General features: G+C 41.5%; 1 protein-coding gene across 1 annotated transcript; it reads right to left on the bottom strand.

Annotated features, from left to right (window-relative positions):
- Positions 1-27,326, bottom strand: znf292b (zinc finger protein 292b). Its single transcript, XM_038963012.1, has 8 exons — positions 27,144-27,326; positions 9,964-10,118; positions 9,546-9,639; positions 9,154-9,274; positions 8,761-8,963; positions 8,135-8,271; positions 7,767-7,908; positions 1-7,586 (listed from the first exon to the last, which is right to left on the bottom strand). Exons 1-8 carry the CDS (start codon positions 27,300-27,302, stop codon positions 585-587), a joined length of 8,013 nt encoding a protein of 2,670 aa, XP_038818940.1. The 5' UTR covers positions 27,303-27,326; the 3' UTR covers positions 1-584.
- Positions 27,327-27,890: the final 564 nt, after the last annotated feature.

Raw genomic sequence — 27,890 nt, 5'->3', positions numbered from 1 at the left:
TCCAAGCTATAATAAAACTTTTATCTCAATTAAGTTAGACTGCTGGTGGCAGTAATTGATTCAAAAAACAATATGTACACACAACATTGTCTACATACAAATTAAAATATACAAGGCATGTTGAAACAACATTCACAAACTATACACAAAATCACATTCCATTTTTTTTGAAAGACCATTTCATTAAAAGTCCCATGGGGATACTTAACATCCGTTATGTTTTTTCCCCTCCATTTAAAATGTTGTTTGCAAAGGCCATACAATGTGCTGGGAAGCTTCATAAATACAAGCATGCTTAATTTATCCTACCCATAACATCATATAAAATGAGCTCAATATATACACTGTATAAGAAGGATTTTTACAGACTTAAGGTTACAGTAAATAACTTGCATTATTGTATATTTTTAAAACAACTTTCACATAGTCCACTAAAAAAACGATGGATTTATATTTTGCAGTGAAAAATTAATATTGTTTTGTATTATTGTTTTGGGAACCATTCAGCTGCAGGTTGAAAAACGTTCTAATCCTGAGTTACCGTGTTTCGACAAGCAAAACATTCAGTTGATACTAATCGCAATCTATTTTTCTAATATCACTGTGGGTCGCATTTCCTGGAGCTGCTTTAGCAGAATATCAGCAACGTCTGAAAAGGCTTTGTCTACTACAATTTTCACATTGTTAAGAGATGTCAGCTTCTGAGGGTTCCTGAACTCAAGGGTATCAAAGCCTTTTGGGTAATGCAAATATGCATCTGACCTTTTGCACAACACTGTAGCGTTCCCTAGTTGAATCTTCTTCTTTATAGAATTTTTAGGTGGGTTTGACTGCTCCAAGAACTTTAAGAAAGACATCTCGAATCCCATGGGCTTAAAGGAGGTCAATGTTTCACTTTGATCATTCATTTCATCCTGGGTAAGGACAGTGCTAGAGGAGTCGTAGTCTGATCCATTTTCTCCACAGTAAACTGCATTACTCCTAGTCAGTCTGGACACTCTCTTGCGTTTGACAATTTTTTCTAAATTACTTTTCCGTGGTCGCCCTCTCTTGCGTTTCACCACCACAGAGCTATCAGATACGGTTTCTGAAGTTTCATCATACGAGGGTTTGGTGTCAGACAGTCCGCCCTGCCCCCTTCTCCGTAAGGCGGGTTTTGAATACTCATCATACTCACTTCCTTCTAGGCCCGTGTCTGCTGTGTCCTCACTGTCGGATATCTCGGAGGTTGTCTCAGACTTGGAGTCATCGCTCCTGGCAGACCGAGGGTTCCTACGTCGGGGGTATTTCTTGCAGAATATGAAGTGGCTTCTCTGCTCTTCTAAGTATCGCTCGGACAGTCCGTGCCCCATGTAGTGCTTCATGATGCTCCGTTCGGACTTCATCACTGAATCACAGCCCTTTATCATGCAAGGGTATTGCAAGGTGGACTTCTTTATGCACATCGCAGATGCTTCATCCTTAGTTTTCAAGGAAGGTTTTCCATATTTAGTCCAATGATTTTTTTCCGTCTTGTCAGTTTTCTTTTTGTCACCTCCCTTCTCTGTAATCTTTTTGTTGCTCTCTATGTTTTCTTTCCCATCACTTGATTTAGTCAGTTGGTAATGGGAATTCTTGGAGCTGGGTTTCCCAAGATCTTCACTTTTCTGTTGGCTCATCAGTTGGAGTTTGTAAAGGTCATGATGCTTTTTCATGGTGTGCCTCAGCAGGTTTGACTTTGTAGCATAAGCGTGGTCACAGCCATCAACATCACATTGGAACATCCCATCCACAGATTCCATTTTGGATAGTTTTGCCTTGTCGTGTTCTTTTTCAATATGTCCTATATACTTCCAGAAAGCAGTGAAGGACGTTGTGCACCCTTGCTGATCACAACTGAATCTGCCTAGGTTGATGTTGGACATTAGAGATCCTGCTTTATCCAGGCTGAACTTGTGAAGCTGGAGGTAATGCTGTAACAGGTTGGGGACATCTTGGAATACTCTCGAGCAGTCGCTCACTTGACATCGGAATTCCGTTAGCTGGTTGACTTCACCCTCTGGTTCCTCATCCATAACTCTCTCCTGCTTGATGTCTTTTTTCTCAGCCGGTTCATCATTTTGAATTTCACACGTGGACAGAGCAGACTGATGGACAGCCCTGTAATGGAGGATTAAATTATGCTGAATGGTGAAGGCTGCTGCACATCCTTGATGAACACAGCGATATGGCCTGTATGGACTGAAAGCATTATTTGCCTCAGACTTCTTCTCTTTCGTCTTCTTGGAAATTTCAACTTTAGGCTTTGGTCCTCTCTGCTGCTTGACTTTGGGTGACGTATCTAGCGAGGGACCACAAACCTGAAGGGGATCTGACGAAGCTGGTGTCATTGAAGCAGCTCTGTCTGTCAGATAGCCTCCAGACTGTTGACTGTAATGACTAGGCATAGAAGGAACTGGTATGTTTTGTCCGTTTGACCATTGATCTGTATCAGGAGCAGTCATTAAGGGGACTTGGGGTATTGTTGAGCAGTGTGCATTCATTTGATATTCAGACGTTGGCATCAACGGAGTCACTGTCTGATCATGCATGGGTATCCTTTGCATTGGCTGCATTCCCATGGAGAGACTGTTATCATTAAATCTCGGGTTAGCCATGCCTCGAGAAGTCTGCTGTTGTGAGTGGTATTCTTGCTTTGTCCTTTCTCCTGAAGCAAACAAGTTGTTTCCAGTCCCATCCTGATTTTGGTTAACATCCGGGAGTGAATATTGACGTGTAATATCCTCTGTTATTGAGTGGGGAGCTGTGACCATCTGACCAGACAAAGGAGGATCTGAATGCACACTTGGCTTATCGTCGTTATTAACAAATCCAACCGTGTTGCTTGACTGGCACTTCATTTTTAGTTGAGCAATCTCCTGCTGTGTCAATCTGTGAGCTGTCTGACAGTGTGCCCTAAGGTTTGAATTCCGGGTAAAAGTTTTATCACACATTTGACAAGAGAACGGAGCAAATTTCCCATGGTCTTTCTTAATCAAATTGATCATCTCATTGGTGTAATTGTGAGTCTTGGTGAGGTGTTTTAAAATGGCACATTTTGTCATGGTCCTGTAAGTGCAGTTGTCACTCTCACAGGCAAACGGCTTCAAACAGCCGTCAGGAATCTGTGTGTCCTTCTCTATTAAGACGTTAGGCCTGAATGACTCAGTGTCATTGGAAATATATGTGCCGTTAGGTTTTGTGGAGGAATATGTTGGAGCAATATCACAGACCTGTTTGTCTAAGTCTAGCCTCTCTAATGCAGTCTGAATGTCCACCATCCAGTGCTGTTGGTTTACAGGTGTTAGATTGGGACCAAGATCAACATCATTTGCAACAATGCTGGTAGGTGCAGTAGCCTCATGGTGTTGAGAGGAAGCCTCTCTGAAATTAGTGAAACTCTGCATGGATGCGGTTCCGTTCATTTGGGCAGAGGACACAGAGGGGATTCCGTGATCAATCGTCGTGGAAGGCTGAGGACTTTGATGAGCTCCAAAATGTTGTACAACATTGGTTGCTGGATTGGATGACACCGGACTCAAACTGGCATTTGTGTCAGTGCTGCTTGCCTGAGATAAACTGCTTCTTCTTTGGAAGTCTCCAGTTAAAATCTGTTCACGCAATCTTTTCTTGACATTCTGTTCTGTACTCTTCCTCTGTGTCTCTGCCAGTTCACTACTTGTTGCTGCTGAACTTTGTTGAGGCGGAGGGTCTGGTGAAGTGATCTGCAACATGGGGTTTGTCATAAGATTTTGTGCCAAACTGGCCATTGCAGCCAGAAGTCCATCATTAGACAGCCCTCCTGAATTGGAGACAGAATCAGAAGTTCCCTTTACTTCTTTCATCTTCGTTAGTGTTTCTGATCTGAGTAAATGATCAATATGGTCAGTGGGAAGTCTGTGAAGTGAAACCGTAGGGTTGTTTTCTGCAAGCATCTGAAAGAGAAGTGGATCAGAGAATGCACTGCTTCCAAATCCAGGGTCACATGACTGTGGAAGATAACCATCTCTATAAGACTCATTTTCATTCTTCACTTGGATATTTCCTGTGTGCTGTATAACTGTACTTTCTGGCAAGCGTCCACCAGGTCCGTAGAGGCAGCATGCATTTTGGAATGTTGGCTGGGGAATTGCTAAGGGCTCAAACACATTGGGAATATTTGGAGTATCCATAATTTGTTTAAGAATGTCATCAGGTTGTTCGCCATCATTTGCAAATGGTGCAGTAGGGTTATACAGTGAAGATGGCGGGGGCTGAGTATTGAGAAGTTGCTCTGAATTCAGAAGATCAAGAAATGATGAAGGCAAGTCTGCTGTCAGGAGTTCAGTCTCATCAAAAGCTTTGCAGTGTGCACGCTTGGATAAATGGCCTCCAAGTGATTTGGGATTTGTAAATCCTCTACCACACCTAGAGCAAATGAATTTACCATCTTTAATAATGGCAGGCCACTTTGTTCTTTTGTTACGCTTGACTTTTTTGCCCATCTGATTCTTTGCATCTCCAGAGTTTATCGTGACATCTTGAGATTTACTGTTGCTTTTTGCTAGCAAGTTTCCTGCAGGGGCAAAGTGGGATTCCATGTTGGTTTTCTGCAATCCTCTACTTTTAGAACCTGGATTATTTTGAGACTGTGGTTTGTAGGAAGGTGCAGCATTTTCCAGTTGATTTGAAAGACTTGAGTCTTTCAGAATGTCCATGTAAGACGGGAAAACAGGCTGGAGACTATTATCCATAGGTGATGGTTGGAGTGACTCTGCTGGTCTTTCCATATTAGATCCCATCATATGACGGGACGGAATAACATAAACATCCATTCCTCCACCGACAGCATCCATTTGTGGCATCCCTTGAATGTTTGAAGGGTATACTTGGGAGGCGTAACAATTCTGGATTTGGTTGTTTCCCGGTGTTTGTAGCCATGGCATACTAGGTGGTGCATATTGATTGGGGTTGTTTCCTAGCTGGGAGAGTACAATTGGATCTAAGATGTTGTCCATTTGATTGGGAAAAGCCTGGCTTTGGACAGCAGCTGAATGGGACGCATAGGAGTGGTGTGAGTTTGGGTACTGGGGTGGCTGAATGACATTCTGCCTATGAACTGGGACTGGGGCAACATTAGCCTGTTGATGTTGTAGTGGAGCAACATAGTTATGGTTCCCAATCAGAGGCACACTCGATGGGGTAGCTTTCCTGGCCTTTTCAACTTTTTCTTGTTCCCTGATTTCTTTTTTAGCAAGTTTCCATTCTGTATAAAACTCTGGGTGAACTGCTTTCATGTGCTTGGTAACACTTTTGTAGGAGCTGTAGTTGCGATCGCATGTCTCCAAAGCACAGTGGTGTCTTTCTTTCTGTCCTTGGGGTGGGGCAAGAGCCGTTGGTAATGGGTGTTGCTGTGGGGCAGGAGTGCTTGGTAATGGGCTCTGCTGTGGGGCAGGAGTGCTTGGTAACGGGCACTGTGTTATTGAATTCTCTGTTCTGCAACCAGTGGCTGGCAAATGAGTGACTAGTGGAAGAAGTGTATGAGATGCATATGGGAGAGTTTGAGGCATTGGAGTTGACAGGTAATTGGAGGTCTGGCTTGCTGCTGACATGTTAACAGACATGTGTGGATGCTGTTGATGTTGTACTTGCACTGGTACTCTGTAGTCCGAATTGTAGTTCATGGATCCATAACTTCCCCCTTTCAGCAAACCCTGGTCCTGACCTTGTAACACATTTGCATGTAAGGCATGGTGCAAATCCCCAGTATCTTGGTATGAAGCTAATGGATTATGTGGCTGTGATTTGGGTCTCATATAGTCATATGCAACCGCCACTGAGGGGTCTTGGGGTCTACGTCTCAGTTGATTTGGGTCGTGCATTTGTGCATTTCTGGTCGACCGAATCACAGAGCTTTCTGAACATGGGTAAAGTTCCTTTTCTTGCGGCTCACTGTTATTCATGTATCGTCGATCATTCTGAACAGGACCTTGAGAAGCGCTCAGCAGGTTGTGTATCGAGTGCTTCACCGCAACAGATGCTGGTGGATGAGAAGCCTCAACCTCCTCTGAGAAGGAAGCCTGATCAGAAAGCATCCTCTGGTCCAGAGAATGAGAAAGGTCGGAGTCTGTGGCTGGGTCTTCCTCCTCTTTTGTGACATGTTCCTCCTGGTGCAGATCCAACTGTGACTGAGAATGGAACACTTTCCCACAGTTAGGGACTTTGCAGGTGAACGTTTTGTAATGCTGTGACTCATGGTCGTAAAGCTTATAGGCTTCATTGAAAATCTTTCCACATCTAGGAAACATGCATCTGGCTTTAAATATGACATGTTCTTCCCTGTGCACAAGCAGCTCTGTGTTGGATAGGAAGCAGGCCTTGCAGTTCAACTGTATGCAAATGTAAGGTCTGACACCACAGTGTACTTGCAAATGATCGTTAAGGTGGGTGACATTAACAAACTGGCGACGACAATATTGACAAATCACCTTTTTGCTCTGCATTTCAAGGAAGCGCTTGGCTTCATTGTTTTCTCCATGTGCTTTCACATGGACAAGAAGATTTCGGAAATACTTGAATCCCTTTTTGCAGTTCGCAATAGGGCATGTGTTTTCCTCAGTGCTGCTTTCTGTCTTAAGTCCAGAGACTTTGGTCTGAACCATTTCTGTCTGAAGCGACTGCCCATTGTGTTCTTGAGATTCGCCATTTGCATCTTTTGTCCAAAGTTGATTTTCAGTCTTAGCTTTCAGAGCTGCTATAACAGGAGCAGCCGTTTTGGGATTAGCCAATTTTTTATTTGTTTTAATTGCAGCTAGTCTTTCCTTGCATGATAGCTTTACGTGTGATGCCACGTGTGGTTCCAATGTGTCTTTTGAGGTGAAGGTCTCAGCACATATCGGGCAGCTATAAAGTCCATTTTTGTAGTGAGTCTGAGCATGACGTACAATCCTGTGACCCAGAAACTCCTTGTCACACAGAACACAGTACTGCATATATGCCTGCCAGTTTCTAAACCTGGCCGAGATGAACCCTTTCTCTCTCAGTTTCTTTGTCTCTCGGTTTTTCTGTCTTTTATCGGCTATTTCATTCAGTTCATGTGTGGTGTCAATAAAGCAGTCTGTGACGTCTCTGAATCCTTCCTCACCCTGGGCTGTGTCCTCCTCCTCAGTGGCCTCTGGGCTCTCATTGTCATTCAGCAGGTCAATGGAGGACACAATGGAGGCCTCCTTGCCCATAAGGGTCAGGCAGTGACGCTTCAGTGTCTTCCAGTCCCAGAACTCGGGGTCAAAAGCCCACTGGGTCTTGAACACCAGCAGAAGCTCACAGCGGAGTGAGTTGGGCACGGGAAGATTCTCTTCCTCCAGCTTCTGGTCTGGTTCGTTGTAGAGAGTCTCCACGGAGTAGTAGGAGTCCACTGTGGGTTCCAGGAGGAACTCTGTCAGCTGGCAGGCGCGCTTTACCTCCAGATCAGTGGGCAGCAAACAGGAGATGGTTTTGCAAATGGTGGCCTTGGTGTTTACGTCACTTGATTCCAACTGTAGAGCCCGTATGCACATGTCAACGCACACTGGCAGTCCAACCTTGTCCACCTGTAAAATAAACAAAAAGGGATATTCTTTGAGTCTCACTGAATTTCAATTGAATATGAATTCAACAAAAGAGTACATAGCAAGAAGGTGTAGAGTGCTGAGTATACAATGTTCATGTTTATTTGCATCTGCATGCACAACACTGAACAAAACCATTTATGTATCTGGAATGAAGCTTACTTCTGATTGAATGACTTTGATGAGGAAGAGGATGTGGAATACTGTTTTGGACAGCATAGACATCTGACGACATCTGTCCAGGAAAGTCTCTTCAGACGACTCTAACCGCTTCAGCAGTTTGCTCCAAAACAGTGTCAGCTCCCTTGAGGAAATAAATAATAATCGTGATATAATTCTATAATTTATCTGAAGAGAGATTAGATTACAGTAAAGTACAGACAATGCTTTAAAAAAAAAAAAAATGTATTTTATTTTTTAAGTTAAGTAGGAAGGATTAATAACACAATATTCATACATTGCATATGTCAAACAGAGATAGGAGCTCTTCAATAAGGCAGGCTTTGATGTATGAAATGTTGCAGTGTTACCATGCACAGTAAGTGTCTCCTTGGAGAAGCTGTCGTGTCAGAAAAGCCGAGCATAGGCTGAAGGCTCCCCTCTCATCCCCTTCTGACTCCAGGTTACAGATCATTTCTAGTGCATCGCGGCAATCCACGTTGGAGAGCTGTGTGAAAAAAAAAGAAAGAAAAAAGCAAGAGTAATTGCATTCAAAACATATTTCACTGTCCACTAGATGTCTGTGGTATTTAATAGCTTCCTTAAAGCTAAGATCCGCATAAGGTAAAACAGCGCCACTGGTCGTCTTAGGCACATTTGTAATAGTTTTTAATTTTAAATTTAAACGGGGCATCCTGGTAAAAAAAAAAGAAGACAATCATAGTACACACTCTAGTTGTATCGTGTGTGCAATGATGTCCGAGAACAATAAAATGGCTTAGCTCTTGTAATATAGCAAACGGACGTGCCAGTTTCACCGCTACTGATTCCAGCTTTAAGCTGCCATGAACATTTCAATATTTCCATGCCCTCTTATGGATGATATCCTCAATTTCGTCCAGACCGAGCAATTCTGAATGATGCAATGAAACCACGGGCCTGACAGTTAAACACTGAAAAACATTGTTATTTTTACAGACTGCCCCAAGTTACCTACCTCCTCCATTAGTGGTTCCTGTGCTGAAACGGCACACAAGCAGACAAGATACATCTGCTTAAAGTGCCCTTTTCCTTCAAACTCAGGATACTCTGCACATGCTTTTGCCAGCAGTGCAGCCCTCTCCATGTAGTTCTCCTTGATAAGGTGCTTTACTCTCAGCTCCAACAGAATGGGTCCTTCCAGTTCAAGGAACTTATGAACTAAAGGGAATGATGGGGATATTCAGGTTCAACGATAACACAAATATCATTGTTGTATAAAATACGGGTTCAAGACTTGAATAACAATGCAGGGGGCGTCCCAAACAGCATCCTACTTCCTACATAGTCTCGAGCACTATATAGGGAAAAGGGTGCAATTTTAGATGCAGCATATTAAAAGAACGTTCACCTTTCTCTGTTTGTGGCGACTCGTTAGAGAGGAGACTGCGCAGGGTGCCGTTGGTCCACACACCAGTCTCCTGGGCCACGGTAGACAGGAGGGACAGCTGTGTGATGCCATTCTCCTGCAGCTGGGATTGGGCTGACTGCAACACAGGATTCACTCTGACACTTTTCCCATCACAGTAAGTACTTTTAGAAGCAATTATGCATTTAAAAATGGTGCAGCCAAGCAACACACACAATATATTATGTAGTAGATCTCTTAGACAAAATTATAATAACGTCCTGAACAGATAAAGTAACTCATTCAGAAATCCAGTAATTCTACAGTAAAACAAGGGTAGTTGACCAGATATCTCACTGAACATAAAAATAGAAACATTTCACCCTCTGTATGACAATTTTGCACTTTACCTGAACAGATGATTGGAACTCTTCCCACAAGGCACCTGGGAAGTGTTCTGGAAGGGAGAGCAGCAGCTCCACACAGCTCCTGTACAATCAATAGGGAACTAAATGAGGCAACCCAAACAGCTAACTTCATGATGACTAAACCCTTTGAAATCTTGAGCAGTGACTTAAACATGATCATCTGAAGAATAAAGCCAGGTCTGACTTGTAATAATCAAGAATAGTAAAAAAGCACAATAAAAAAAAAATAACTGGGAGGAGGTATTAGCTACTTTAACCAATGTTTCTTTTCTACATGTAGGGTGTATAATGAGGTTCGTCTAAAAAATGTCACGGGTAATAATCTTGCAAGCACACGGAGAACAACAAGCACATTAAACCCCTCCAATAAGACGGGTGAACTTACAGTGAGAGCCTTTCAAGTACGAGGGGAACGTTTTCACATTGGGAGGAGAGGCAGGGGGAAGCCTGGGCATAGCTCAGCAGAGCCACTGTGTACACCTCCACCAAGGGCAGTGGGTCCTCCTCCATCCTCCATCGACCAGCATACTCCACCAGAGTCTAGAGACAGAGAGAGAGGTGGGGAAAGGTTACACCCACACAGCCAGTTTTCCTGAATCTACTAATAAAGCTACAAATGCAGAGGTTTGATATCATTAGATGTAATATAGCACATCCCACTCTACTGACGAAAGCAATTTGCAACAGGACGGGGACAATTTGCTACGATTAACCTATAAAAGTTTGTTGTAGCCGACGTGAAATTACAAGCAGTTGTAATGTACCACGAGAATAACAGACGGCGCTAAGCTACCAACCACATAATGGCGGATGTGGTCTAGCACAACTTGAAGCAATGTTTCGCCCATGGTACAGAAAAGGTGTCTAGCCGCTTTCCAATGCATAGAATGGAAGTGACAAGTGTAACACTGACCACACACAGAAGATATGTGCTATTGAAATTACCACAACTAAAAAAACACGTGAACTGGAGATATTTTTACATCACTGGTCAGAGGGCAACCTGCAAAACAGTCAGCTACATTTTGGAATGTTGTATTTTGATACAGGGTTTCTCAAAACAGAAAGAGAAAGGAACAGTACAAAACCAAAGATATTGATCGGTTTTAAGCAATTGATCGCGTCATCGTGTTGACTATAAACTTTTATACTAAAGTTACCAATCTGCAGTAAAAAGGATTGTAATTCCCCCCAATTCGATGTGGTCAAACCGTCAGTTTGTGTAATGTAGTAACACATACTGTCCACATCATGGAAAGTAGTAATATACAGTGCATTCAGAAAGTACTCAGACCCATTCCCCTTTTGTTACGTTACAGCCTTATTCTAAAGTGGATTAAATAAAAAATGGTCCTCAATCTACACACAATACCCCATAATGACATGTGACAACAGGTTGAGAAATGTTTGCAAATTACAAATAAAATACAGAAATAACTTATTTACATAAGTATTCAGACCCTTTGCTATGAGACGTGAAATTGAGCTCGGGTGCATCCTGTTTCCATTGATCATCCTTGAAGACGTTTCTACAACTTGATTGGAGTCCACCTGTGGTGAATGCAACTGATTGGACAGGATTAGGAAAGGCACACACTGGTCTATATAAGGTCCCACAGTTGACAGTGCATGTCAGAGCAAAAACCAAGACATGAGGTAGAAGGAATTGCCCGTAGAGAGCCGAGACAGGAAACATTTCTGCAGCATTGAAGGTCCCCAAGAACACAGCGGCCTCCATTTTAAATGGAAGTTTGGAACCACCAAGACTCTTCCTAGAGTTGGCCGCCCGGCCAAACTGGGCAATCGGAGAAGGGCCTTGGTCAGGGAGGTGACCAAGAACCTGATGGTCATACTGACAATAGAGGTCGACCGATTAATCGTCATGGCCAATTAATTAGGGCCGATTTCAAGTTTTCATAACAATCGGTAATCGGCCTTGTTGGACGCCGATTATGGCCGATTACATTGCAATCCATGAGGAAACTGCGTGGCAGGCTGACCACCTGTTACGCAAGCACAGCGTCAAAAGGACCTTGTGGCTGAAATGAGCCAAGGTAAGTTGCAAGCTAGCATTAAACTTATCTTATAAAAATCAATCAATCTTCACATAATCACTAGTTAACCTAGTAATATCAACCATGTGTAGTTAACTAGCTTGTCCTGCGTTGCATATAATCAATGCGGTGCCTGTTAATTTATCATTGAATCAAAGCCTACCTCAACTTTTCCAAACGTGTGATGATTTAACAAAAGCGCATTTGCCAAAAAAGCACACAATGCCTTTCTTAAAATCAATACACAAGTATATATATATTTTTTTTTAAACCTGCATATTTAGTTAAAATAAATGCATGGTAACAGGCAATATTAACTAGGGAAATTGTGTCACTTCTCTTGCGTTCAGTGCAAGCAGAGTCAGGGTATTTGCAACAGTTTGGGCCGCCTTACTCGTTGCGAACTGTGTTTCTTCCTAACAAAGACCGTAATTAATTTGCCAGAATTTTACATAATTATGACATAACATTGAAGGTTGTGCAATGTTACAGCCATATTGGGACTTAAGGTTGCCACCTGTTCGACAAAATACGGAATGGTTCCGTATTTCACTAAAATAATAAACGTTTTGTTTTCGAAATGATCGTTTCCAGATTTGACCATATTAATGACCAAAGGCTCGTATTTCTGTGTTTATTATAATTAAATCTATGATTTGATATTTGATAGAGCAGTCTGAGCAGTGGTAGGCAGCAGCAGGCTCGTAAGCATTCATTCAAACTTTACTGCGTTTGCCAGCAGCTCTTAATGCTTGACTCACAGCGCTGTTTATGACTTCAAGCCTATCAACTCCTGAGATTAGGCTGGCCTAAAGTGCCTATTAAAACATCCAATAGTCAAAAGGTATATGAAATACAAACGGTATAGAGAGAAAGTCGACGTGTCATAATTCCTATAATAACTGCAACCTAATATTTATTTACTGGGAATATTGAACCACCAGCTTTCATATGTTCCGAGCAAGGAACTTAAACATTTGCTTTTTTACATGGCACATATTGCACTTCAACACTGTGTTGTTGCGTTATTTAAACCAAATTGAGCATCTTAAATTATTTGAGACTAAATAGATTTTCTTAATGTATTATATTAAGTTAATAAAAGTGTTCATTGTTCATTCAGTATTGTTGTAATTGTCATTATTTCAAATATATATATTTACACACACAATTTTCAACCTGAGATATATACACACAGTTGAAGTTTACATGCACCTTAGCCAAATACATTTAAACTCAGTTTTTCATAATTCCTGACATTTAATCCTCGTTAAAATTCCCTGTCTTAGGTCAGTTAGGATCACCACTTTATTTTAAGAATGTGAAATGTCAGAATAATAGCAGAGTGAATTATTTCTTTCAGCTTTTATTTCTTTCATCACATTCCCAGTGGGTCAGAAGTTTACATACACCCAATTAGTATTTGGTAGCATTTGCCTTTAAATTGTTTAACTTGGGTCAAACATTTTGGGTAGCCTTCCACAAGCTTCCCACAATAAGTTGGGTGAATTTTGGCCCTTTCCCCCTGACAGAGCTGGTGTAACTGAATCAGGTTTGTAGGCCTCCTTGCTCGCACACACTTTTTCAGTTCTGCCCACAAATTTTCTATAGGATTGAGGTCAGGGCTTTGTGATGGCCACTAATACTTTGACTTTGTTGTCTTTAAGCCATTTTGCCACAACTTTGGAAGTATGCTTGGGGTCATTGTCCATTTGGAAGACCCATTTACAACCAAGCTTTAACTTCCTGACTGATGTCTTGAGATGTTGCTTTAATATATCCACATCATTTTCCTTGCTCATGATGCCATCTATTTTGTGAAGTGCACCAGTCCCTCCTGCAGCAAAGCACCCCCACAACATGATGCTGCCACCCCCGTGCTTCAAGGTTGGGATGGTGTTCTTCGGCTTGCAAGCCTCCCCCTTTTCCCTCCAAACATAACGATGGTCATTATGGCCAAACAGTTCTATTTTTGTTTCATCAGACAAGAGGACATTTCTCCAAAAAGTACGATCTTTGTCCCCATGTGCAGTTGCAAACCGTAGTCTGGCTTTTTAATGGCGGTTTTGGAGCAGGGGCTTCTTCCTTGCTGAGCGGCCTTTCAGGTTATGTCAATATAGGACTCGATTCACTGTGGATATAGATACTTTTGTACCCGTTTCCTCCAGCATCTTCACAAGGTCCTTTGCTGTTGTTCTGGGATTGATTTGCACTTTTCACACCAAAGTACATTCATCTCTAGGAGACAGAACGTGTCTCCTTCCTGAGCGGTATGACGGCTACGTGGTCCCATGGTGTTTATACTTGCGTACTATTGTTTGTACAGATGAACGTGGTACCTTCAGGCGTTTCGGAAATTGCTACCACGGATGAACCAGAATTGTGAAGGTCTACCATTTTTTTCTGAGGTCCTGACTGATTTCTTTTGATTTTCCCATGATGTCAAGCAAAGAGGCACTGAGTTAGGCTTTGAAATGAATTCACAGGTCCACCTCCAATTGACTCAAATGATGTCAATTAGCCTATCATAAGCTTCTAAAGCCATAAGTGAAATAATCTGTCTGTAAACAATCTTTGGAAAAATTACTTGTGTCATGCACAAAGTAGATGTCCTAACCGACTTGCCAAAACTATAGTTTGTTAACAACAAATTTGTGGAGTGGTTGAAAACTAGTTTTAATGACTCCAACCTAAGTGTATGTAAACTTCCGACTTCAACTGTGTGTGTGTGTGTGTATGTATAATAAATTAATAAAACAAATATTTTAATATAATAATTTAAAAATAGAAAAATAAATCGTCCGATGAATCGGTATCGGCTTTTTTTGGTCCTCCAATAATTTTGGTCCTCCTACTTCAAGTCTATCAACTCCCGAGATTAGTCTGGCAATACTGAAGTGCTTATAAGAACATCCAATAGTCAAAGGTATATGAAATACAAATGGTACAGAGAGAAATAGTCGACGCGTCATAATTCCTATAGCTGCAACCTAATATTTCTTTACTGGGAATATTGAACCACCAGCACCACCATATGTTCTGAGCAAGGAACTTAAACGTTAGCTTTTTTACATGGCACATATTGCACTTTTACTTTTCTCCAACACTGTTTTTGCATTATTTAAACCAAATTGAATATGTTTCATTATTTATTTGAGACTAAATAGATTTTATTTGTGTATTATATTAAGTTAAAATAAAAAAGGGTTCATTGTTCATTCATTATTGTTGTAATTGTCATTACTACAAAAATATATTAAAAATCGTCTGATTAATTGGTATCGGCTTTTTTTTGGTCCACCAATAATCGATATCGGCGTTGAAAAATCATAATCAGTCGACCTCTAACTGACAGTGCTCCAGAGGTCCTCTGTGGATATGGTTGTCCTTCTGGAAGGTTCTCCCATCTCTGCAGCACTCCACCAATCAGGCCTTTATAGTGGAGTGGCCAGACAGAAGCCACTCAGTAAAAGCCACAACAACCTGCTTGGGGTTTGCCAAAAGGCACCTAAAGGACTCTCAGACCATGAGAAACAAGATTCTCTGGTCTGATGAAACCAAGATTGAACTCTTTGGCCTGCCAAGCGTCACATCTGGAGGAAACCTGGCACCATCCCTACGGTGAAGCATGGTGGTGGCAGCATCCTGCTGTGGGGATGTTTTTCAGCGGCAAGGACTGGGAGACTAGTCAGGATCGAGGGATAGATGAACGAAGTACAGAGAGATCCTTGATGAAAACATGCTCCAGAGCGCTCAGGACCCCAGACTGGGGCGAAGGTTCACCTTCCAACAGGACAACGACCCCAAGCATACAGCCAAAACAACGCAGGAGTGGCTTCGGGACAAGTCTCTGAATGTCCTTGAGTAGCCCAGCTTGAGCCCTGACTTGAACTCGATCGAACATATCTGGAGAAACCCGACAACAGCTGTGCAGCAACGCTCCGTTCCAACCTGACATAGCTTGAGAGGATCTGCCGAGAAGAATGGGAGAAACTTGCCAAATACAGGTGGGCCAAGCTCGTATCGTCATGCCCAAGAATACTCTAGGTGTAGTCGCTTCCAGAAGTGCTTCAACAAAGTACTGAGTAAAGGGTCTGAATACTTATGTAAATGTGATATTTACGTTTCTTTTTGTAATATACTTGCAAAAATGTCTAAAACTTTTTGCTTTGTGATTATGGTGTATTGTGTGTAGATTGATGAGGGGGAAAAACGGTTTAAGCAATTTCAGAATGCTGTAATGTAACTAAATGTGGGAAAAGTCAAGGGGTCTGAATACTTTCCGAATGCATTCATTCATTAGATATGGCAAAATAATGAGTAAAGTAAATTAAGCAAACTCCGATTTGTTAAATAACCACATATCTCTCTCAAGTTTAGATTAGGAAAAAAATGCTCCTAAGCACAATTTAACCAGGAGCTCTAGACTAGTGTTCATAGGGTCTGTGCAGCAGGCTGAACGTTTAACCTCACTGTTGTAGGGGGCAGTATTTTCACGTCCGGATGAAAAGCGTGCCCAGAGTAAACTGCCTACTACTCAGGCCCAGAGGCTAGGATATGCATATTATTAGTAGATTTGGATAGAAAACACTCCGAAGTTTCTACAACTGTTTGAATGATGTCTGAGAGTATAACAGAACTCATATGCCAGGCGAATACCTGAGAAAATTCCAACCAGGAAGTGGGAAATCTGAGGTTTGTAGTTTTTCAAGTGATTGCCTATCCAATATACTGTGACTATGGGGTCAGATTGCACTTCCTAAGGCTTCCACTAGATGTCAATAGTCTTTAGAACGTTGTTTCAGGCTTCTACTGTGAAGGGGGAGAGAATAAGAGCTGTTTGAATCAGGGGTCTGGCTGAAAGCCTTTAGTTTAGTCACTCGCGCGAGTTCCTTTTCGTCTGGACTTAGTGCCCGCGCCTTGTGCATTTTGGATTACTGGACTAAACACGCAAACAAAAAGGAGGTATTTGGACATAAATATGAACTTTATCGAACAAAACAAACATTTATTGTCTAACATGGAGACCTAGGAGTGCCATCAGATGAAGAAGGTAAGTGATTCATTTTAACACTATTTGTCTTTTGTGACCTCTCCTTCTTTGGAAAATGGCTGTATGGTTTTCTGTGGCTAGGCGCTGACCTAACAATTGCATGGTGTGCTTTCACCGTAAAACGTTTTTGAAATCTGACACAGCGTTTGCATTAAGGAGAAGTTTATCTTTAATCGTATGTTTAACACTTGTATCTTAGATCAATGTTTATGATGAGTATTTCTGTCATTTGATGTGACTCTCTTCCCTTCCCCCGGATGTTTGTTTGAGACAATGCATTTCTGAACATAACGCACCAACGCACCAATTTCAAATGAGGTTTTTGGACATAAAGATGAACTTTATCGAACAAAACACACATTTATTGTCTAACATGGAGACCTAGGAGTGCCATCAGATGAAGAAGGTTAGTGATTCATTTTAACGCTATTTCTGTCTTTTGTGACACCTCTCCTTCTTTGGAAAATGGCTGTATGGTTTTCTGTGGCTAGGCGCTGACCTAACATAATCGCAAGGTGTGCTTTCGCCATAAAGCCTTTTTGAAATCAGACACTGTGGCTAGATAACAAGAAGTTTCTTTAAAATGGTGTATAATACTTGTATGTTTGAGGAATTTTTATTATGAGATTTGTTGTTTTGAATTTGGCGCCCTGCAATTTCACTGGCTGTTGGCGAGAGGTTAACGTGGTTAACGTCCTCTCGCCTATCCATCAATGGAGGAACATGTAGCCTAGCCTATACTAGATGTGTGTTATACCTCAGTATTGTGGAATAATTCCACAATCTCAGTGCACCTTGGCATAGAAACAGTCTGTTAACCTTTCTGAACCACCCATCCCGGATAATTGTCATCAGAAACGCTGACTAGCATAGCGTAGCATAGCGCCACAGGTAAATAATATTACTAGAAAATATTCATATTCATGAAATCACAAGTGCAATATTGCAAAACACAGCTTAGCCTTTTGTTAATCCACCTGTCGTCTCAGATTTTGAAATTATGCTTTACAGCGAAAGCAATACAAGCGTTTGTGTAAGTTTATCGATCGCTATAAGTACACTTAGCATCAGGTAACTTGGTCACGAAAATCAGAAAAGCAATCAAATTAATCATTTACCTTTGATGATCTTCGGATGTTTTCACTCACGAGACTCCCAGTTAGACAACAAATGTTCCTTTTGTTCCATAAAGATATTTTTTATATCCAAATACCTCCGTTAGTTTGCTGCGTTATGCCCAGGAATCCACCGGAAAGAGCGGTCACGACAACGCAGACAAAAATTCCAAATTATATCCATAATGTCTACAGAAAAATGTCAAACGTTTTTTATAATCCATCCTCAGGGTGTTTTTCAAATATCTATTCGATAATATATCAACCGGGACAGTTGGCTTTTCACTAGGACCAGGAGTAACAATGGCCGCCTTTCCCTTTTGTGCACTACTCACTCTGAGAGCCCCCACCTATCCACTTACGCAATGTGGTCGTTCACGCTCATTCTTCAAAATAAAAGCCTGAAACTATGTCTAAAGGCTGTTGACACCTTAGGGAAGCCATAGAAAAAGAAGTCTGGTTGATATCCCTTTAAATGGGCAATAGGGATGCATAGGAACAGAGAGGTTTCAAAAACAGGGGTACTTCCTGATTGGATTTTCCTCCGGTTTTCGCCTGCAATGTCAGTTCCGTTTAACTCACAGACAATATTAACTTCTTAGAACTAGGGGGCGACATTTTCACTTTTGGATGAATTGGTGCCCAAATTAAACGGCCTCGTACTCTGTCCTAGATCATATGATATGCATATTATTATTACTATTGGATAGAAAACACTCTGAAGTTTCTAAAACTGTTTGAATTTTTCTGTGAGTAAAACAGAACTCATATGGCAGGCAAACTTCCAAACAGGAAGTGAAAATTCTGAAATGGGTCGCTGTGAAAGGCATCGCCTATTCAATTGCCTTATATTTATGGATCTGTATGCACTTCATACGCCTTCCACTAGATGTCAACAGGGAGTAGAACGTGGAATGAAGCGTCTAGCCTGATGTGGGACCGAATGAGAGCCTTTGGAGTGACAGGTCAGGCATATTGCCAGTTCTCGGCCACGCACATTGGGAATGTCATGTCCTTGTCTGTAATGCGTTAGATAGACATGAAGAAATGCTCCGTCTGGGACGTTATTGGATATATATGAGAAAAACATCCTGAAGATTGATTCTCAACTGAGTTTGACCAGTTTATTCGATTTGTAATATCACTTTTTGAAGTTTTCATAAGCGTAAAGTTCTATGGACACGTGAACTACACATGCTAGCCAAAGTTGCTAATTCGACAGAAGTAATGGACATTATAAAACAAAAAAACTATTTGTGGAACTAGGATTCCTGGCACTGCATTCTGATGAAAGATCATCAAAGGTAAGGGAATATTTATGATGTAATTTCGTATTTCTGTTGACTCCAACCTGGCGGAGAATGGCTGAGCGCTGTCTCAGATTATTGCATGCTGTGCTTTTTACTAAAGTATTATTTTTTTTTAAAAATCTAACAGCGGTTGCACTAAGAACCAGTGTATCTTTAATTATATGTTAAACATGTATCTTTCATCAAAGTTTATGATGAGTATTTCTGTATTTCACGTGGCTATCTGTAATTACTTTCGCTATTTTGGAGCCATTTCTGAACATGGCGCCAATGTAAAACCACGATTTGTGGCTATAAATATGCACATAATCGAACAAAACATAAATGTATTGTATAACATGATGTCATATGACTGTCATCTGATGAAGTTGTTCAAAGGTTAGTGATTCATTTTATCTCTATTTGTGGGTTTTGTGAAAGCTATCTTTGCTGTGAAAAAATGGCGGTGTGTTTTTGGATATTGTGGTGAGCTAACAACATATGTTGTGTTTGCTGTAAAACATTTTTAAAAATCGGACATGTTGGCTGGATTCACAAAATGTTTATCTTTCATTTGCTGTATTGGACTTGTGATTTCAATACATTATATTATATCCCTGTGGCGCTAGGCTAGGCTATGCTAGTCAGCGTTTCTGATGACAGTTATCCCGGATCCGGGACAGATTCAATAAACTGTTTGTTGTGGTGGTTGAGTTAGAGACCTGCTGAAGCACTTTCTGATGTCTAGCAGCTATCCTCTCACCTTGTGTTACCTTTTACGTGTCATATAGGGTTGTGTTCTAGCATCTAGCTAGCCTCAGCTCTGTCCTTTATTTCCTGAAGAACAAACGAGGGAGCTCTTACTGGAGTGAACTCTCAATAACTTAAGAAATCTGCAAATGCTTTTTCCACTTGCAGGCTTTTGTTACCGAGCCGTCTGGGACAAAGTGCAGCCAACCACCCAATGCAATGGCGTTAACTTCTTAAGACTAGGGGGCGGTATTTTCGTTTTTGGCTTTCATGTGTGACATGAAAGATTGATTTTTATAGTAATATATTTGAATTTGGCGCGCTACATTTGACGCTACCGTCCCACATATCCCAGAGAAGTTAACTATAGTTTTGGCAATTCGGTTAAGACATCTACTTTGTGCAAGACATTTTTCCAACAATTGTTTACAGACAGATTTCACTTATAATTCACTGTGTCACAATTCAAGTGGGTCAGAAGTTTACATACACTAAGTTGACTGTGCCTTTAAACAGCTTGGAAAATTCCAGAAAGTGATGTCATGGCTTTAGAAGCTTCTGATAGGCTAATTGACATGAGTCAATTGGAGGTGTACCTGTGGATGTATTTCGAGGCCTACCTTCAAACTCAGTGTCTCTTTGCTTGACATCATGGGGAAAAAAATCTAAAGATATCAGCCAAGACCTCAGAAAAAAAGTGTAGACCTCCACAAGTCTGGTTCATCCTTGATAGCAATTTCCAAACGCCTGAAGGTACCAGGTTCATCTGTACAAACAATAATACGCAAGTATAAACACCATGGGACCACACAGCCGTCATACCGCTCAGGAAGGAGACGCGTTCTGTCTCCTAGAGATGAACGTACCTTGGTGTGAAAAGTGCAAATCAATCCCAGAACAACAGCAAAGGACCTTGTGAAGATGCTGGAGGAAACGGGTACAAAAGTATCTATATCCACAGTAAAACGAGTTCTATATCGACATAACCTGAAAGGCCGCTCAGCAAGGAAGAAGCCACTGCTCCAAAACCGCCATAAAAAAGCCAGACTACGGTTTGCAACTGCACATGGGGACAAAAATCGTACATTCTGGAGAAATGTCCTCTGGTTTAATGAAACAAAAATAGAACTGGTGGCCATAATTACCATTGTTATTTATGTTTGGAGGAAAAAGGGGGATGCTTGAAAGCTAGAAGAACACCATCACCCCCGTGGCAGCATCATGTTGTGGGGGTGCTTTGCTGCAGGAGGGACTGGTGCACTTCACAAAATAGATGACATCATGAGGGAGGACAATTATGTGGATATATTGAAGCAACACCTCAAGACATCAGTCAGGAAGTTAAAGCTTGGCCACAAATGGGTCTTCCAAATGGACAATGACCCCAAGCACACTTCCAAAGTTGTGGAAAATGGCTTAAGGACAACAAATCCAAGGTATTGGAATGGCCATCACAAAGCCCTGACCTCAATCCTATAGAACATTTGTGGGCAGAACTGAAAGCGTGTGTGAGCAAGGAGGCCTACAAACCTGACTCAGTTACACCAGCTCTGTCAGGAGGAATGGGCCAAAATTCACCCAACTTATTGTGGGAAGCTTGTGGAAGGCTACCCGAAACATTTGACCCAAGTTAATCAATTTAAAGGCAATGCTACCAAATACTAATTGAGTGTATGTAAACTTCTGACCCACTGGGAATGTGATGAAAGAAATAAAAGCTGAAATAAATCATTCTCTACTGTTATTCTGACATTTCACATTCTTAAAATAAAGTGGTGATCCTAACTGGCATAAAACAGGGAATTTTTGTCAGGAATTGTGAAAAACTGAGTTTAAATATATTTGGCTAAGGTGCGTGTAAACTTCAGACTTCAACTGTATCACAGCTGCCAGACACAGCTATGGTCAGAGGTCATCTGTATTTAATTTAATTGTGAGCTGCCCAGTGTGCCTACCGTAAGCTGTGACTGGACTAGGATTTACCCTGCTATTCTCCTGATCAGCCAGCCTACAGGGAGGAGGTCAGTGACCTGACAGTGTGGTGCCGGTACAACAACCTCTCCCTCAATGTCAGCAAGACCAAGGAGCTGATCGTGGACTACAGGAAACAGGGGGTGAGCACGTCCCCATCCACAGTGCAGCAGAGGAGCAGGTAGAGAGAGATTCGAGTTCCTTGGTGTCCAAATCACTAAAGACTTAAAATGGTCCAACCACACACGTACAGTCATGAAGACGTGACAGTGCCTCTTCCCCCTCAGGAGGTTGAAAAAGCTACAGCTGTACCATTGAGAGCATTTTGACTGGCTGCATCACTGCTCGGTATGGCAATAGCACCGCCCTCGTTCGCATGGCGCTACAGAGGTTTGTGCGGACAGCCCAGTACATTACTAAGTCGAGCTCCCTGCCACCCAAGACCTCTATATCAGGCGGTGTGACAGGAAGGCCTGGAAAATCGTCAAATACCCCAACCACCCAAGCCATAGACTATTTGACAGCTCGACAGCTTCTACCCCCAAGCAATACAACTGATAAGTAGCTAACAAAATAGCTACACAGACTGAGTTCACCTTGTATCTTTATTGACCTTATGTCAGTATTTGCACTCTGTGCACTCACAGGGCCCTACACTCTCACACACAGTCACTCCAACACACATCCGCACACCCACTCACATGAAAGCTGCTGCTACTCTGTTTATCTTACATCCTGTTGCCTAGTCACCTTACACCTATACACTTCTACCTCCATCACTCCAGTATGTAAATAAGGTATTGGAAATGACTTTTTAAATAATACCTGTATATAGTATGCTTACTTAAATTGTGTATTTCATATTTGTTATTCCTCGTGTTTCTATCTTTCTACTATTACATTGCCATTGTGATTATTGCATTGTTGGGTTTTGAGTTATCAAGACAGGCATTTCACTATAGTTGTGCATGTGACATTAAAATGTGTAACTCTCTCCATACACAGCCCCTATAAACAGAGAAAATAAAATGCACTGGCCAAAATTCACTCTAACTGGTTGTTTGCCTCACACATCTGTGAGACCAAAATCAAAAGAAAAAGTAACAAATGAAAATAAATCAAATGATCAAGTGTTCTTATTTAGGCTATAGGCTACAATCTTTATTTAATGTAATAGACTTACATCCTTGTTCCAAAGGCTCATAGATGGAATAAGCCTCATGTAAACTAGATACATAGAATCCTATTTACCCCTCCATTTTGACCTAGAGAAAGGAGGCAGGAGGGGGACCTGGGCTGGCACTGGCAGACATCTGGTAGAAAGCACACACACTGCCAGACAGTTCCGCCAGACTAAAGGCATCCGCATACTTCAAATCCGAAACAGTTTGTGCATATATTATGACCTTTTGTGACATTTCTGTTGGTTTAGTTTTTTGGGCTGTTAGTGCACACATTTTTCCTGAGGCGAGCCAAAGTGCGGTAGCCGAAGTCTACACCCCTTCGTCTGTAATAGGGCAACAGTAGGGATTCTTCAATTAAGTGTTTGTTGTCATTCAACGAGACTACTCATTTTCATGCACATTTTTTCACTTGAGAAATACTGCAACAAACATCTTATTTCGATTTTAAAATTGCATGGCTAAGACCCCTTCTGCAAAAACATCTAAATTAATTACAGATTTCTTGAGTAATTTTAGATTAATTCTGACTATTTTGAGGAAGTGTATGCTGGCTACGGTGTCTCAAGAGGGACAAACGTTACTATTGCTGCATTTTACTTGTTTTTCAAGCAAAGGTCTTTTAAGGGAGTAAGCGAGGCACAGACATTCACTTTGGCTTAGCCGAGTTCTGATAGGAGTAAACCGAACCTAGTATGCAGACGCCTTAACAGCAAAGTGGGATCATCCATATTCATCACACTCCATGCTGAGACCAGGGGCAGCGGCGCATCTCAAATGTCTCCACTCTCCAGACAACACTGGCACAGTGTATCTAAGAACCCAGCTGGGCACCTGGGGAGAATGCTCTTTCAAGGATCATTCACCAAGGTGGTGGTGCATAGTGCAGCCGAGCGTGCTAGGGTGGAAAACAAACAGCTCTCCAACACAGACAGCAAAGGAAAATGCAAAACAATGTAGGCTCTTTGAAAAATAATGCTGTATTATCATGAATCTCCAACAGAGACTTAAAATAACAGATGTTATTTTGTAAAACACACTGCGTTGAATTCAAATGTACATGATTTAAGTGTTAAGATGAAGAACCATGTTGCTCATCTGTTCTCTCTCTCTCTCTGTCCTTACATCCTCCCACACAGCACAAGGACAGTCATTGCCTCTAGCCACAGATAATCATCCATGCTTGATATTCTACTGTAACAATGGCTGCAACATCAAAGACTAAAAAAACTACACTCAGTAACACATTTCAACAGAGTAAGAAACCGGATGCTAATAAGGTCTGCTACAGTGCTTTTAAGGTGAATTTAGATTAGCCAACTCAGAGTTAAAGGGATACTTCGGGATTTTGGCCCTGATGGAAGTTATAGGTACTTTCACAAGCCAATGCTAACTAGCGCAATGGCTGGAAGTCTACGGGTATCTGCTAGCAGTACCCCTAACTTCCTTCATACTGGACACAGAGACATAAAAATGGTATCCACGAATTAATCAAAGGCCCTCATTGCCAAAATCCTGAAGTATCCCTTTAAGTACTAGGGATGTAATGATTCACCGATACACATCGGTCCCCGATTCAAAAGATACAAGTGCATTGGTGAAATTAGAAGACGAAAATAGAGATCCATGGCCATGTACACCGGCGGTGGGGTTTGCATTGAAAGAAGGATTGTATTGTGCAGAAAATAATCCCATATCTACTGTAAAATATGGTTGTGGATCTTTTAGGTTATGGGGCTATTTTGCTCCCACTGGTCCTTGTTAAGGTCAACAGCATTATGAACTTTACCCGGTAACAGGATATTTTACCCCAAAACCTGATTTACCTCTGCCAGGAGGCTGAAACTAGGCCGCAGGTGGAACTTCCAGCAAGGCAATATTCCCAAGCACACATCAAAATCGACAAAGAAATCGTTAATTAACCACAAAATCAACATTTTGCAATTGCCATCTCAGTCTCCGGACCTGTGGTTTGAATTTAAGAGGGCAGTCCATAAGCGTGGGCTAAAGGATATAAAGGATCCGACTCTGTACGGAGGAATGGTCTAAGATCCCTCCCAATGTGTTCTCCAATTTAATAAAACATTTTAGAAAAAGGTTCAGTGCCGTTATCCTCGCATGGTGAGGTATTGAAAACAAGGCTGCCAATAATTTTGACCCCCATCTTTTAAGAAAAAAGAAATATATCTTTCTCTAAGCAATTGTATTAGTATAAAATAATATATACTTTAATACAATATAGCTCAGTATTTCAATTTATTTTATAGTCTTTTTCGCTGATCTTTATCGAGGGTGCCAATAATTTTAGACCCAACCGTAGGTGAATGAAAATTCGGAGCATGTCGGGAGTGTGTTTGAGGCCGTTTGTTGAAATTCTCCCGGAGAATCTAATGGTTTGACTTTGACAACTCATGAGTCAATCACCACAGAATTCAGGACATTCCAAAAGCATACTTTTTGATGCCCACCCAGGTGGACTGAAAGCTCATGCAGTGTTAAATTTGATGATTTAATGAAATTTAATTTGGTTTCTCCTCTCCGTAAGAGATGTGCGTCACATCTTATGACTCTTTTCAACATTATTAGAAAGACCAAGGTCTTGGGTTGAAATCGGTTCCTTTTTATCCTTTAATCTTATTACAAAATTGGAACGCTTGCAACGCCAAGGGTTGTGGGTTCGACTCCCGCTGGGGTCACTCATGACTAAGTTGCTTTGGATGAAAGCATCTACTAAATGGCATATTATTATATTGGCAGTGATTACCAATCAAACACACTGCACTTGAAAAAAATGTATGTAGCCTACAGTCTTAGAAATACCCAGGCTATTTTTGATTGAACAATATTCTTTACAAAATTAAACAGTTTATACTTCATAGACCACTGTTCATGTTTGTTACTAAGCAAATTATTACTATTACAGAAATCTTAGGTAAGTATTGGTTTAGCGGATTCAACAACGGTTTAGCTGATTTACCATTGTAAACACTGTGGTAAAGACTTATGTTCAGGTTTCTGTTACTATGCAAATGATTACCGTGGCAAGCTTCATGCTTACACAACAGAAAAAGGGGCGGCAGGTAGCATAGCAGTTAGAGCGTTGGGCCAGTAATTATATTAATGCGATATGAAAGAGGGATTTCTAGAACCGTACCATAATGGAGAATATATTCAAGTTTAGATGGAGTACTTGGCTGTTTTGGCCTCCAGAGCCATTCGCCCTTTAAACTGAACATGTAAGGTCCTTGAAATAAGGAGTAACGTTAGGCTTCCTTCAGTCCAATATTGGGCTAACCCTGGCCGTGACCCCACTCTCCTAGTGTTTCAGGGAGAGTGGGATATGCCCAAATCACAGTTCCAATTCACGCAGTGCGTATAAATACACACTTGTACATTTGTGAAATAGGACAAATCTAAGCACGCACCAAATTATTATAATAAACCAATAGTTACATGAATGGGCCAGGAAACCAGTGAAGCACCTTCAGTAGAGCGCCAGACTTGATGGGAGAATGTGTTCCACGAAATCAAAACGATCCGTTTGACATGTTGACATTCTCACAGTAAGGTAAACTGGTCATGTGGAGAGGGGTTGGGGGAGTTTGAGAAACAGAATAGCCTAACTAACGCTAAGAAGAAATGTATTTCATACCGCACATTTAGGAACAATGATAACGTTACCAAGCTGGGTAGCTAGTGTTACATTTTTGATAATCCGAGGCAATGCAGGGACACCGTCGCCACATTTATTTGAGACATATCAACAAAAACTGCGGTGTGCAAGGCATATCCCATTTCAATAAAAGCAGAACAAAGCAATTTGTTAGCTAGCTAATGTCGCTAGCTAGTTAACGTTACTTGATTAACGTTATCATACTAGCTACATTACTAGCTAGGTAGCTACAAAAACGGACAGTCATTGTTATAGTATAGTTTTACCAACAGCTGTATAAATCCCTGCGTAAATTATACATGACAAAGCAAGGATGATACACCTAATTGCGCATATGATAATGCAATTATGTCGACACACAGTATGAAAACCAACTCGCTAACGTTAGTCTGATTGGCAACTATCGTTGACTATGCTAATGTCTGACAGGCTCGAGGGGTTATTTTGGAATGACCAGCACGCACAGCGAAATAACTAACCTGGCAAAAGTCTTGGCAATACTGAGAAGACGACTGCGTCGGAGATTCCGTACTGTTTTTCAGCGCGATTGCTAATTCTTGTAATTTCTCTCGAAGTGCCGTAATCGTTGCACTGCTATGAGTATGTGCGCTGCCTTGTTCGGCCTCTTCGTCCGCCATCTTCACACCCAACTCAGTCGCGTACCACTGCCGCGTACGCAAACAACATGTGACCAGAATCGTTTACGCACTGACGCAGAATCAAGTGTAGTCCACTGCGGGGCACTATACCACTGCTACATTGAAAACTAAGTGGTAGTAGAAGGCTGCGTGCGTTATTTTTTTTGTACGTGCCTCAACTATTCTAAATCAACAAAACTTGAAGACATCAAGTGGCCAAAAAATTATGAACTGGTTCTTTACCATGAGTTTTGTAGATTAGGTTATCAGTTCAAAACATCACTAGTGATTGTATTCATCACCCCTCTGATTTCTAAGCTTCGTGCTGGTCCCACAATTTGTATTTAACCAGGTTAGTCGACTGAGAAAACATTCTCATTTACAGCAACGACCTGGGGAATAGTTACAGGGGAGAGGGATGAATGAGCCAATTGTAAGCTGGGGATGATTAGGTGACCATATGAGTGACAGCTTGGGAATTTAGCCAGGACACCAGGGTTAACACCCCTACTCTTACAATAAGTGCCATGGGATCTTTAGTGACCACAGACAGTCAGGACACCCGTTTAACTTCCCATCCAAAAGATG

Source organism: Salvelinus namaycush, chromosome 24 (assembly GCF_016432855.1).
Source record: "Salvelinus namaycush isolate Seneca chromosome 24, SaNama_1.0, whole genome shotgun sequence".
NCBI lineage: Eukaryota > Metazoa > Chordata > Actinopteri > Salmoniformes > Salmonidae > Salvelinus > Salvelinus namaycush.
The sequence above is the reverse complement of the archived record's forward strand: the minus strand, read 5'-3'. Positions and strand labels throughout refer to the sequence as shown.

Excerpts from the sequence above, each read along its gene's own strand:
- znf292b (XM_038963012.1), bottom strand. The coding sequence starts at position 27,302 with ATGGCGGACGAAGAGGCCGAACAAGGCAGCGCACATACTCATAGCAGT. Across the intron at positions 10,119-27,143 it reads ATTGCCAAGACTTTTGCCAG|ACTCTGGTGGAGTATGCTGG; the intron begins GTTAGTTATTTC and ends CTCTGTCTCTAG. Across the intron at positions 9,275-9,545 it reads TTCAGGTAAAGTGCAAAATT|CTGCAGGAGAATGGCATCAC; the intron begins GTCATACAGAGG and ends GCCCAATCCCAG.